The following is a 13494-nucleotide window of genomic DNA, read 5'->3' on the forward strand; positions in this document are numbered from 1 at the left end:
AGATATGAAGTTAGCAGCTTGTAGCACAAGTACCAAAAGTAATAGTATTCTCTGAAATTATCTGAAGATTGCTTGTTTACATTTAATGAGGGAAATGGGAAATAGCATCTCGAAATACTTATATTTATGGGCAAAGTTTCCAACAGGGTTTAGTGAGTCAGGTGAAATGTTAAATGAAGTTCTACAGCGAACGTCAAAATGAACCGGAGACCAACTTTGATAAGCCCCTATCAATTTCCCTCGTAATCTTCCAATATCCCTTGGAAAACACCGAGGTACTTTGGTTAGTGTTGCCTATAAACAGGCCAATAAACATACAAGGCGCCTGCTGTGTTACTGCCATTCGATCTCCCTTCTATTTCTGGCTCCCTTTCCGGAAGAAACCATTTTGAAGCCCAAAGTGGTTGACAAGAAATGAAATAAAGCATGCGATTTTAAGACCTTTAATTGTACTAATAATTTCAAACTTGTTTTGCATTGTTACGTGCGTCGATCCTGTTATCGTGAAGTATTTCCCGTATGCAGTCATGTCACACGACATACTTTACCCAAATTGAATAGTAAATTCCATGAGCTTGCAAAGTAAACAACTGTCAGTGTGAGAGCCCATAAAATTAGAAACATTCACATGGAACGACTGAGAAACAGCCAGTTAAGTTATCTAGTGAAAGACAATGTTGTTGTACTGAGTGAGGCCCTGATTTGACTCTCGGCGGCTGGTGAACTTCTACTCGTGGAAATGCCCAGTTCTACGGTATTTCATTATGACATCGTTCACAGTGCTGAGCAATGCATTTCTGTGTCGATACTGGTTTGGGAAACGCCTGTCAACCATTTTTCTATGATGCTCTTTCTTGCCTAAAATTCCATTGCAAGGCAAATCGATGTCGACAGAAAAAAAATATGCTCACGATTTTATGAACTGGCATACCTTGATTACATCAGGGTCTCTCTATACAGGCCCTAATGCAGTGCACATACTGATTGACAACCATAGATAAGACAGCAAAACTCAGCCGAAATTTCCAAGATTAACTGACACAGTGTTTTATATCGCTGTTTTAAATCAAACTGATTACACAATCTCTGGATACAGAAATGGTATTTTGGTGAAATTTCAGCATAAAAAAATCCCAAAACTTGACATGAGGACGTCATGTGCCGATCAACAGCATAGTGCACGTGTGAACTGGCATTTATTGACTCATGGACTGTAGAGTGTAGAGAAACTGTCTATGATTGACTGCACGGAAAAGCAGTCTGCATCTTGTGAAAACAACAACATAACAGTGAAAATTGTAATAGTCACCAGTAAAACTCTTCACAGATGAAAGGATAATTGCTTCAAACTAATAAACTTCATGTTCAGAGGATGAAAATTAACATCGCTGTGGTCCGTGAGTGAAAATAAACAATGGCGGACGTAACTGTGTAATGAACTATACTATTAAGGTGACGGGGGTGGGCAGGGTCAAAAGATCAAGAAAGTACTGGGAAAACGTGTCATTTTCCTAACGATACTGTCTCGGGATCTCCAGCGTCCCATTGTTTTGTAATATATAACAAGTATGCCATGAGCTTCGTTGAATACACTGATATCAAACAGCCATAGCTGTAAACTGGCGCAAAATGGTTTGATCCATGCAGAAGCTTGCATAGGGAGTGCGAATGGAGATAGCACAGCAGGCGCAGTGCAGTGTATGTTTACTGACCAAAGTACCTCGGTGCTTTCAAGGGGGTATTGGAAGATTGCCAGGGAAATTGATAGGGGCTTATCAAAGTTGATCTCCGGTTCATTTTGACGTTCGCTGTAAGTCTGGAGAATAGTGACAGCTGACATTGTCTGTAGTCAAGATTTTTATTTCATCACCATTTCTCTCTTACAAAGATATTTACAATAAATTAATTTGCAAAATGGAAATGGTTTTATTATTTAATGAACTGTATGTAAAAATATTTTGTTACAATGGTGTGTGAAGAAAAGAGTTACCACGATTCTATTCTGATTCAGGCAGTGAAGTTTTGAAAGGATATCAGCCGTTGTACAAATCTGGAAACATGTCCTTTGTAGTTAAGGTATCAGGATTATACCCTTGTCAGAAAAAAATTCCTGAAATGAGCATTCAGTAATACAGCTCTATCTTGTAACTATGGTGTGCTGGTTTTAGTTGCGTTGGTCGCCAAACCTTCCGGGCAAAAAGTATTTTTGTCAGCTCAGATCATAACAGTCACACCCAGTTGTAAAAACTATCATGTCTTGCCATCTGTCCAAATATTTGAATCTCTCAAACACCAATTTTCTCTCACGGCCTTTCAACAAGGTGTGTCCATTTTCTAGAAATTTCAGATTAATGCTTGATAATTGTAGTCCTTTTTTGTTAAGATTGAATTTCTTGTTTGACCAAAGGCAACATATTTTTGGTGTTTTGCTGTTGAGAGAGTAATGTAATCTTGGAATAGTGGTAACTCTTTGTGACAAAAGTCTTTAACAATTAGCAAGCAGCATTGTCTGTATCCCTTTTACTCAGTTACATTGTAATGTATTGATGTTTATTTCTTACAATTTGTCTGTTGAACTGAGCTTTTCAAGATATTCCCATTAATTTGAATATTTCTTTCACCCACATCACAGGTCTGGACAACCTCGTAGTAATTCTCCAGTTGCAATGGAGAGTGAATCTTCAGATATGCCAATGGCAGATAGTAGTGTACAACAGAAATACTGTAAGTGGTGATGTCCTGTGATTTAGGGTTTAGCGCGTCAACTCTCCTTTTAATTTGTATTCAAACATTGTAATAAATAACAAAATTGCTGCTGTGGGATCATTTTGAAAAATAATGACTTCAATTATAATGTAGGGATATTGTATCAAATATGCAATGGTCTATCTTGGCAGAAGGCCCTCTGGCTATGGTAGTACATGTGCATATCTGAACTCTTGAATCCAATTCATGAATCTTCAAGAATTTTTTTTAAAGTCTGCCTCATCATACCAATGCATGGAAAGAGTATGTTCATGATCAATAGGTGAAACTCAGAATTCTAACATATCACAGGATAAACAAATCTATGTTGGGAAATGTGCACAGAAATGTGTATTTCAATATGCATTTGCACATGTTTGTCTGTTGGCACAGACATCACACGATTTCTTAGGCTTGTAGAACACCACATGTTGTGTTTATTTCGGACTGAAACTGTTCATCTGGACATTGGACCATAACAGAGAAAGATTTTGTGTTCAGCGTGGTCTGTTTAATTTTAGACCATCAGTCATTCAAGCGTAATTGTCTTAAAAAAAGGTCATGAGATTGAAAATTTGTAATTAGATAGGAATCATTCATAATTGTGCGATTTATACCCAAATTTGGATGGAAATTTGTTTGATGATAGACAGATCATGATGCATGTATCATATTCATCTCAGTGGTGCAGAGTTTACTGTTCAAAACACTGCAATCATCAGCATGAATGATATTGCAGCCCTTAAAATTGTTCAATATCAACATGTATATCTCCAATATCAGAATTCACAATGTAGTCTTGATACTCATGCTTTCTTACGTGTTTTCCATAGTGGTAAGCACGGCACCTCCATTATCCTACGAAGTGTTGAAAACACTGCGGTCAACAAGAGTAGTCTTGAACTTCAACCAGCAACCACAACAATGACAGTAGAAAGGTAAGTTTTGACTGGTCGTACCAATAACCTATCTATGAGATTGTCAACTCTGCAAAATCATGGTGTTTAATCATTTGGAGGAGTGCTTCCATGATTTCACTTGCATACTGACCTTTGAACCCTCAAACTCACCGACATCTTGTTAATTTCAAAATTTCTTGACATGTCTGTGTTTCAGCCCAATAGCAGCACATGTAAGACACAAAATTTCTTTAAGTAATAGAGAAAATTCTTCAGGCAGAGCATGTGAATTATCAAAGCGGGTAGAGTGATATTAACCAAAGAATCCATGATTGTAGAGTTTAAATTACATGAAAGTAGCTCAGGCCATGACCTTTCTTGATATCATGATCACATTTTATGTCTTTTTCTTAACCTTTTGTATTCAAACTGATGGAAATATCGTTTCTTTTAAAGTCTGTATCTTGCACTCAGTGTTCAAAATGTCAAAAAGCGCAGCCTTGCAGCACTTGCCAGATCTGGTGGTGAGCGCCACCAGTGTTTGGTTTTGAAATTTCGTTTGTTTTGAATTTAATATGATGACCATGGAAGCATTGATGGTTCTTGTACATCAAAACCTCACTTAAGGGTAACATGATTTCAACAACTGTAGATGTTGTATTTATGTGTTGACTTTCATGGGTTAGTAAAATTATTCAAGCCCTTGCAAGCTTAGATGTTTTTATGTTTAAAATTAGATGATTTAATTTTGAAAATGAATTATATGGCATATCTTGATACATCTTCACACTTTACAGCTCAAAAATGGAAGAAGATGGTTCCACAACGGAAGTAGAACCATCAAGGCAGGTCTCATCCACAGCAACCACTCCACAAGAAGGTGATTCCAGCATATCACAGGAAAATAAACCCAGCATTGAGACCAAGGAGGACACAGTGTCAAGTCCAGCTGTCTCAAGTACCAGTACCAGTGAAGAAACCTTGGTTGTAGCGGACTCTGCTTCAACAACGAGTGATGAGAACAAGCCATCGGGGGAATCTAGCAAAGCAACAGATATGGAAACTGCAGGTGAATCAAAAACGCAGATCACCATTGAGGATGTTGGTTCCCATGACAACAGCAAAGAGGAGAATGAAGAGGATGAAGGTGACCTTGACGATAACTTTGAGTGAGTTCATGGCATAACAGAAATCAAATGCATGGCTGAATCTCCTCCCATTGTGACATGTAGCTTTCATTGTGTTTGTGTTCTAGTTTTAACTTGTCAGTCCACCTCATGTCCATTCTGTCCCTTTGATCTGATTGGCTCACTGTTATAGAGCCACATCTACTCTCTGATTCAGAACCTCATCTCACATCTTAAGTTTCACAAGTTCCATTCCATATGTCCAAGTAAAATGCATTGTATTTAAGGTGCTTATGCCAAATTGGGGAAAAGTTTAATGTGTCAACTCCATTGTTAAACTTTATGAGACAAAATACAATATTTTTTGTGAAAAATTAAAGAAGTCACATTTAATGTGACTGTAGAGCTCTTTACTGTTCCTTATGTAAAATCGTTTTAAGGAATGAATTAGTTTCTTTACAGAAAATAAATTATATCGATGGTAATCAAAATTTAGTACAGAATCAGAAGCCAGCCATTTAGCATTTTTATGATGTGATTTTCAGTGCTAAGTGTGAATTCGGTAAAATCTTGATGGGATTTCAAGTCACAACTGCCAAATGTTTCAAGTTTATACAGAGACAGAAATCTGAATTTTTCATGGTAAAATGCCATACTTTTTACAAAATTTGGTTACAAGCAAGTTGAATTCCTTTTAGCTCATATCAAGATTCAAAGAAATGTAAGGCTTTCTGATTTTAAGAGACAAGGAAACAAAGTTAGTGCAAGTTGAAATATAGCAATAAATGATAGTATAATATTGTAAAATAAACTTGGGTAGTTAAAAAGATTAAAAATGTATAATTATTTGTCTTGTCTCATATTTCATGTATCCATGTTAATCTGTCCATCTGTCTTCTAACCAACAATAGAATAGACATTTTGCTTTGTTGCATGCTTTGTAATATATTATTTTTCTTCTTTTTTCCCCTCTCCATTGTTTTTTGTTTTTTGTCTTTGACTGTTTTGTCACTTGTGGTGGTCGTTGTCTTTTTGATGGCTCCTCGTTCATCTCCCATGTCTGTCTCCTCTTTGTGTCATCTGTGTGTTTCTCCCGCTTTCTCCTCGTTTCATTCTTGATCTTCATCTTGGCTGGTGTTTGTGTGTGTGGCTTCATCTTAATAGTTTCCTCTCCTCTAGTGGTCTTATGAAATTCGGTTCTCCTCACAGTAGCTCCTCTAGCCCAGCAACTCCCAAATCAGCCAACGGACCCACGGAGGGAAACACAGCCAACAAACAGAGCACCAATGAACCAAGTGGTATGACACCGGAAGAGAAGGCAAGACTGGAAAAAGCAAGGTGACTAGTTTACTTTCTACTCAAATCTTTACAACCTCAAAATTTAATTTAACCTGTTCACCCCTGATTTGCTGTAAACCAGTCTAGAATCACAGTTTATAACAATGGGTTTAGGCCAAACCATGGTAGCATTGAATCAAGGGAAAGGGCAAAAGTCATCATAGCATGGTGCATTCATTGCTCCTGCGTATATTAATGTTTAAAGTCAAAATGTACAGTCTGTTGACACTGTTTGCTGTTATATTTATGTTGTTGATAATGTACAGAATCATCTCTGTGCTTCTCATGAAATTACAACTTCCACATTATAGAGGTTCTGTTATTACTTGACGATAATACAAATCACTATAGTTTTGTTGTGGTTGATACTATTGTTGTTGCTATTATTGTTAATTGCAGAGCTGAAGCAATAGAGGCCTTAGAACAGTGGAAAACAGCAACACAGCAGAACGGACCAGTATGAACCGGTCATAACCGGTTGGATCCAGTTCAGGGTGACTTTGTTCCAAGCAGAATACACTGTGTGCACCTAGCTATACGGAAGAAATATTTCAGGCAATTTGAACTTTTTGAAATGCTGGTGTAAAAAGAAGGTGAAAGAATGTAATCAAAGTGTAATTTTACTCATCTCATCGACATGCGGAATAAATCAAGGTTTGTTGTGGACTGTATAATAGGAGCAAGTGACTGTATAATGAACTTAATAAAACTGACCATTGGAATATAGTCTCGCCAAATTTTGCAAGGAAATATTTTTAGTTGAAACAAATAATACTATGTTTTACATAATTATTGGAGTAACTTTTTTGGGTGGCTATATCGGCACTTCATTCAGAATTTCAAAGCTTCGAAAGAAAAAAGGCATCATTTGCATAGGCTGGTCTTGTAATAATTTAGCAAATATATTGAAACATTTACTGAGACTCGTATACATCCCATTGCACACTGAATTTAGTTTTTTATCTGAAAAGAAACAAAAGAATTATTCTGAAAGTACTTTTTTCCTGCAGTTATTTACAACAATTATTATTTCAGAAGAAAAAAATTGGAATAAGAAAGGTTGTCTGACTTCAGATAAAATTCCTGAGCTGTATAATCTCAGCTTTTTATCAGTGTGAAAAAAATAAACAAAATAATTGTGATGGAGGAGTTTATTGACAAAATTCCTGACAGACTCTTGTACGCATGTTCACAACATAGGTAGAAGTGATTGGTATCCATGAAAAGCAATCAATTAGAAAAAATTTACATACATAAACACAGGGACTAAGCAGTTTATCGAAATATTATATTATTCACAGACAGGAATTTCTCCAGAATGTTTCTCTCCAAGTATTAAAATCTTTATACACCTTTGTCTGGTTTTCTATATTCCAAACCTTTATGCATATAATTTTGTTGGAGACCTGGTTGTTTCTGTTCTTTCCTTTGTACAAGAAACATGTCTAAGAAAGTGTTACTTGCCTGCAGGATGAAAGCAGATATTATCAGTGCCTGTGCTGTATTGATGTTCTGAAAATCACACCGTACCTAATTTATAGATATTGAAGGGAAACCACTGATATTTCAGACAAGCAAAATAATTTTGTATTGCAGAGTTTCACCATATTATTATGAAGACACTGGTGCTCATGTATTCAAGTTACTCAAATATTGACAGAAATTAAGCAAAGCTATAACCAAACCCTGGATATTTTGTTTCTTTCCTGAGTAGCTTAATTACTTGGGTTTGCAAGAAAGAGTTTTAATTCTGACCTTTCTTTCCCACCCAGTTCATTTTGTTCATTGTGACTCCAATGTAACTAAAAACACGACGTCATATGAGAGCAAACAATGCTGGACAGCTGCCTGTGGTTCGTCAGGTCAGAATAAAGATAAAAAAATTCTCAGATTGTTTAAATTTTGCAAACTTATTGAGGATAATCAAGAGAATATGATAAATATCAGAGGGTATCTGTGTCAGAGATAAAGGTTAAAGGTTATCATTTAAGTGCCATAAAGGAAAGGTCAAAGGTTATATGCTAGGGTTATGTACAAAGGAAATCAGTGACACTGAAATGTTTTCAGCAGTATATCACATGTGACAAACAAGCTGTGTCATAAATATTTTGTAAAGGTTGTTTTATTCCCAATGTAAAATATCCTTGAGTATTTTAAGAATTTTTTGTGTTGTGTGTTTCTGTGGTTGCTTGTGTACCTTAATTGTCTGATGTTGCAAAATTAAACAATTTCCAGCCTGTGTCAAGACTCATGGATGAGATTATTTGTGTTCACACACTCATGCAATACAAGGGTAGATCCTCCAATTATAACCAGACACTTTCAACAACATGTCATAGTAAGAGTGCAGATGCCTAACCATTCAACAGTTTTGTGTTACAGTGGTTTATAGGAAATCAGGACTCTATCAAACTTACCAGTAATATTCAAGCATCAGTATGTGTCAAATAGATTTGAAATGCATGTTTATTGATAAGCCCAAACAACAGTGCCTTTTGGAACTCTGAGCTTTGTCTGCCAATGTAAAGTACCAAACATGATAATTTTTCAACTGGAAAGTATCACAAGAGTTTTGTCAATTGTTGATGTTCAACTTTCATTAACAAAGGTCATATTGAGAGAAAGACAATTTAGAAAAGTAGATTGATCTAAACAATATTTTCAGTCTGCCCCTTGAATCATGCTGAGTACTCAAAATAAAACTAGTCTGCGGTCTCAATGTGTTTCATTGTGAAGTAAGTATATACAATGCTCAGCTACAGTAAATCTGAAGCTACAGCAGAACAGCAGAGGGACCAGTATGATAACCGTTGGATCCGGATCAAGGTGACTTTGTTCCAAGCAGAATACACTGTGAGCACCTAGCTATACGGAAGAAATATTTGGGGAATTTGAACTTTTGAATGCTGGTGTAAAAAAGAGTGAAAGAATGTAATCAAAGTGTAATTTTACTCATCTCATTGACATGCGGAATAAATCAAGGTTTGTTGTGGACTGTATAATAGGAGCAAGTGACTGTATAATGAACTTTAATAAAACTGACCATTGGAATATAGTCTCGCCAAATTTTGCAAGGAAATATTTTTTAGTTGAAACAAATAATACTATATGTTTACATAACTATTGGAGTAAGTTTTTTGGGTGGCTATATCGGCACTTCATTCAGAATTTCAAAGCTTCGAAAGAAAAAAGGCATCATTTTGCATAGGCTGGTCTTGTAATAATTTAGCAAATATATTGAAACATTTACTGAGACTCGTATACATCCCATTGCACACTGAATTTAGTTTTTTATCTGAAAAGAAACAAAAGAATAATTCTGAAAGTACTTTTTTCCTGCAGTTATTTACAACAATTATTATTTCACAAGAAAAAAAAGGAATAAGAAAGGTTGTCTGACTTCAGATAAAATTCCTGAGCTGTATAATCTCAGCTTTTTATCAGTGTGAAAAACAATAAGCCGAAATAATTGTGATGGAGGAGTTTATTGACAAAATTCCTGACAGACTCTTGTACGCATGTTCACAACATAGGTAGAAGTGATTGGTATCCATGAAAAGCAATCAATTAGAAAAAATTTACATACATAAACACAGGGACTAAGCAGTTTATCGAAATATTATATTATTCACAGACAGGAATGTCTCCAGAATGTTTTCTCTCCAAGTATTAAAATCTTTATACACCTTTGTCTGGTTTTCTATATTCCAAACCTTTATGCATATAATTTTGTTGGAGACCTGGTTGTTTCTGTTCTTTCCTTTGTACAAGAAACATGTCTAAGAAAGTGTTACTTGCCTGCAGGATGAAAGCAGATATTATCATTGCCTGTGCTGTATTGATGTTCTGAAAATCACACCGTACCTAATTTATAGATATTGAAGGGAAACCACTGATATTTCAGAGAAGCAAAATAATTTTGTATTGCAGAGTTTCACCATATTATTATGAAGACACTGGTGCTCATGTATTCAAGTTACTCAAACATTGACAGAGAAATTAAGCAAAGCTATAACCAGACCCTGGATATTTTGTTTCTTTCCTGAGTAGCTTATTTACTTGGTTTTGCAAGAAAGAGTTTGAATTCTGACCTTTCTTTCCCACCCATTTCATTTTGTTCATTGTGACTCCAATGTAACTAAAAACACCGCATGATATGAGAGCAAACAATGCTGGACAGCTGCCTGTGGTTCGTCAGGTCAGAATAAAGATAAAAAAATGTTCAGGTTGTTTTAATTTTCTGAACTTATTGAGGATAATCAAGAGAATATGATAGTATCAGAGGGTATCTCTGCCAGAGATATAGGTCAAATGTTATCAGTCAAGTGCCATAAATGAAAGGTCAAAGGTTATATGACCAGGGTTATGTACAGAGGAAATCAGTGACACTGAAATGCTTTCAGCAGTATATCACATGTGACAAACAAGCCGTGTCATAAATATTTTGTAAAGGTTGTTTTATTCCCAATGTAAAATATCCTTGAGTATTTTAAGAATTTTTTGTGTTGTGTGTTTCTGTGGTTGCTTGTGTACCTTTAAATGTCTGATGTTGCAAAATCAAATAATTTCCAGCCTGTGTCAAGACTCATGGATGATATTATTTGTGTTCACACACTCATGCAATACCTTACAGTGGTTTATAGGAAATCAGGGACTCTACCAATCTTACTAGTAATATTCAAGCATCAGTTATTGTCAAATACATTTGAAATAAATGTTTATTGATGAGCCAGAACAACAGTGCCTTTTGGAACTCTTGAGTTTTGTCTGCCAACGTATAGTACCAAGCATGAGAATTTCTCAACTAGAAACTATCACAAGAGTTTGTGGCGATTGTAGATGTTCGACTTTCATACTCAAAGGTGATATTGAGAGAAAGACATGTTGGAGAAGTAGGTTAATCTAAACAATATTTTCATTTGGCCCCTTGAATCAAGCTAAGTACTTAAAATAAAACTAGTCTACGGTCTCTATGTGCCTCATTGCATGCATTGTGAAGTATACAATGCTCATCTATGGTGTATCTGTAGCTTCTGCAACACAGCAACACCACAGAACAGACCAGTACGATAACCAGTTTGATCCGGATCAAGGTGACTTGTTCCCATCGGAATACACTATGTGCACCTAGCTATACGGAAGAAATATTTCAGGCAATTTGAACTTTTGAATGCTGGTGTAAAAAAGAGTGAAAGAATGTAATCAAACTGTAATTTTACTCATCTCATTGACATCCTGAATAAATCAAGGTTTGTTGTGGACTGTACAATAGGAGCAAGTGACTGTATAAGCTTAAAGAACTTTAATAAAACTGACCATTGGAATATAGTCTCGCCACATTTTGCAAGGAAATATGTTTTAGTTGAAACAAATAATACTATGTGTTACATAATTATTGGAGTAACTTTTTTGGGTGGCTATATCGGCACTTCATTCAGAATTTCAAAGCTTCGAAAGAAAAAGGCATTTTGCATAGGCTGGTCTTGTAATAATTCTAGCAAATATATTGAAACATTTACTGAGACTCGTATACATCCCATTGCACACTGAATTTAGTTTTTTATCTGAAAAGAAACAAAAGAATTATTCTGAAAGTACTTTTTTCCTGCAGTTATTTACAACAATTATTATTTCAAAGAAAAAATAGGAATAAGGAAGGTTGTCTGACTTCAGATAAAATTCCTGAGCTGTATAATCTCAGATTTTATCAGTGTGAAAAACAATAAACCCAAATAATTGTGATGGAGGAGTTTATTGACAAAATTCCTGACAGACTCTTGTACGCATGTTCACAACTTAGATAGAAGTGATTGGTATCCATGAAAAGCAATCAATTAGAAAAAAAATTTACATACATAAGCACAGGGACTAAGCAGTTTATCAAAATATTATATTATTCACAGACAGCAATTTCTCCAGGATGTTTGTCTCCAAGTATTAAAATCTTTATACACCTTTGTCTGGTTTTCTATATTCCAAACCTTTATGCATATAATTTTGTTGGAAACCGTGGTTGTTTCTGTTCTTTCCTTTGTACAAGAAAAATGTCAAAGAAAGTGTCACTTGCCTGCAGGATGAAAAGCAGATATTATCAGTGCCTGTGCTGTATTGACGTTCTGAAAATCACACCGTACCTGATTTATAGATATTGAAAGGAAACCACTGATATTTCAGACAAGCAAAATAATTTTGTATCGCAGAGATTCACCATATTATTATGAAGACACTGGTGCTCATGTATTCAAGTTACTCAAACATTGACAGAGAAATTAAGCAAAGCTATAACCAGACCCTGGATATTTTGTTTCTTTTCTGAGTAGCTTATTTACTTGGGTTTGCAAGAAAGAGTTTGAATTCTGACCTTTCTTTCCCACCCAGTTCATTTTGTTCATTGTGACTCCAATGTAACTAAAACCACCATGTGATATGAGAGCAAACAATGCTGGACAGCTGCCCTGTGGTTCGTCAGGTCAGAATAAAGATAAAAAAATGCTCAGATTGTTTAAATTTTGCGAACTTATTGAGATAATCAAGAGAATATGATAAATATCAGAGGGTATCTGTACCAGAGATATAGGTCAAAGGTTATCAGTTTAGTGCCATAAATGAAAGGTCAAAGGTTATATGCCAAGGGTTATGTACAAAGGAAATCAGTGACACTGAAATGTTTTCAGCAGTATATCACATATGACAAACAAGCTGTGTCATAAATATTTTGTAAAGGTGTTTTATTCCCAATGTAAAATATCCTTGAGTATTTTAAAAATTATTTGTGTCGTGTGTTTCTGTGGTTGCTTGTGTACCTTTTAATGTCTGATGTTGCAAAATTAAACAATTTCCAGCCTGTGTCAAGACTCATGGATGAGATTATTTGTGTTCACGCACTCATGCAATACCAGGGTAGATCCTCCGATTATGACCAGGCACTTTCAAGAACATGTGATAATAAGAGTAGAGATACCCAACTATTCAACAGTTTGGTGTTACAGTGGTTTATAGGAAATCAGGGACTCTACCAAACTTACCAGTAATATTCTAGCATCAGTTATTGTCAAGTAGATTTGAAATGCATGTTCATTGATAAGCCCAAACAACAGTGCCTTTTGAAACTCTGAGTTATGTCTGCCAATGTAAAGTACCAAGCATGATAATTTCTCAACTGGAAACTGTCACAAGAGTTTGTTGCGTTTTTTATTTTCAACTTTCACACTCAAAGGTGATATTGTGAGATGGACATAAAGGAGGAGTACATTGATCTGAACAATATTTTCAGTTGGCCCCTTGAATTATGCTGAGTACTCAAAATATAACTAGTCTCCTGTCTTAATGTGTTTCATTGTGAAATAATTGTATGCAATGCCCATCTACGGTATATCTGTAGCTTC

At 35.6% G+C, this 13494-nt stretch overlaps 1 protein-coding gene across 3 annotated transcripts; it reads left to right on the plus strand.

Moving 5' to 3' along the window:
- The first annotated feature begins 2585 nt into the window (after window positions 1-2585).
- LOC139123234 (uncharacterized) lies at window positions 2586-8352 on the plus strand. 3 transcript variants are annotated; one of them, XM_070689371.1, is made up of 5 exons: window positions 2586-2724; window positions 3579-3683; window positions 4442-4813; window positions 5981-6109; window positions 6509-8352. In XM_070689371.1, exons 2-5 carry the CDS (start codon window positions 3670-3672, stop codon window positions 6570-6572), a joined length of 579 nt encoding a protein of 192 aa, XP_070545472.1. In that variant the 5' UTR covers window positions 2586-2724; window positions 3579-3669; the 3' UTR covers window positions 6573-8352. The 3 variants fall into 3 exon arrangements, with proteins under 3 accessions (XP_070545472.1, XP_070545464.1, XP_070545480.1); XM_070689363.1 differs by having other exon boundaries at window positions 5936-6109; window positions 6509-8342; XM_070689379.1 differs by having other exon boundaries at window positions 5984-6109; window positions 6509-8342.
- The last annotated feature ends 5142 nt before the right edge of the window (window positions 8353-13494 follow it).

The sequence above is a fragment of the Ptychodera flava genome, chromosome 2 (assembly GCF_041260155.1).
Source record: "Ptychodera flava strain L36383 chromosome 2, AS_Pfla_20210202, whole genome shotgun sequence".
Classification (NCBI taxonomy): Eukaryota; Metazoa; Hemichordata; class Enteropneusta; family Ptychoderidae; genus Ptychodera; species Ptychodera flava.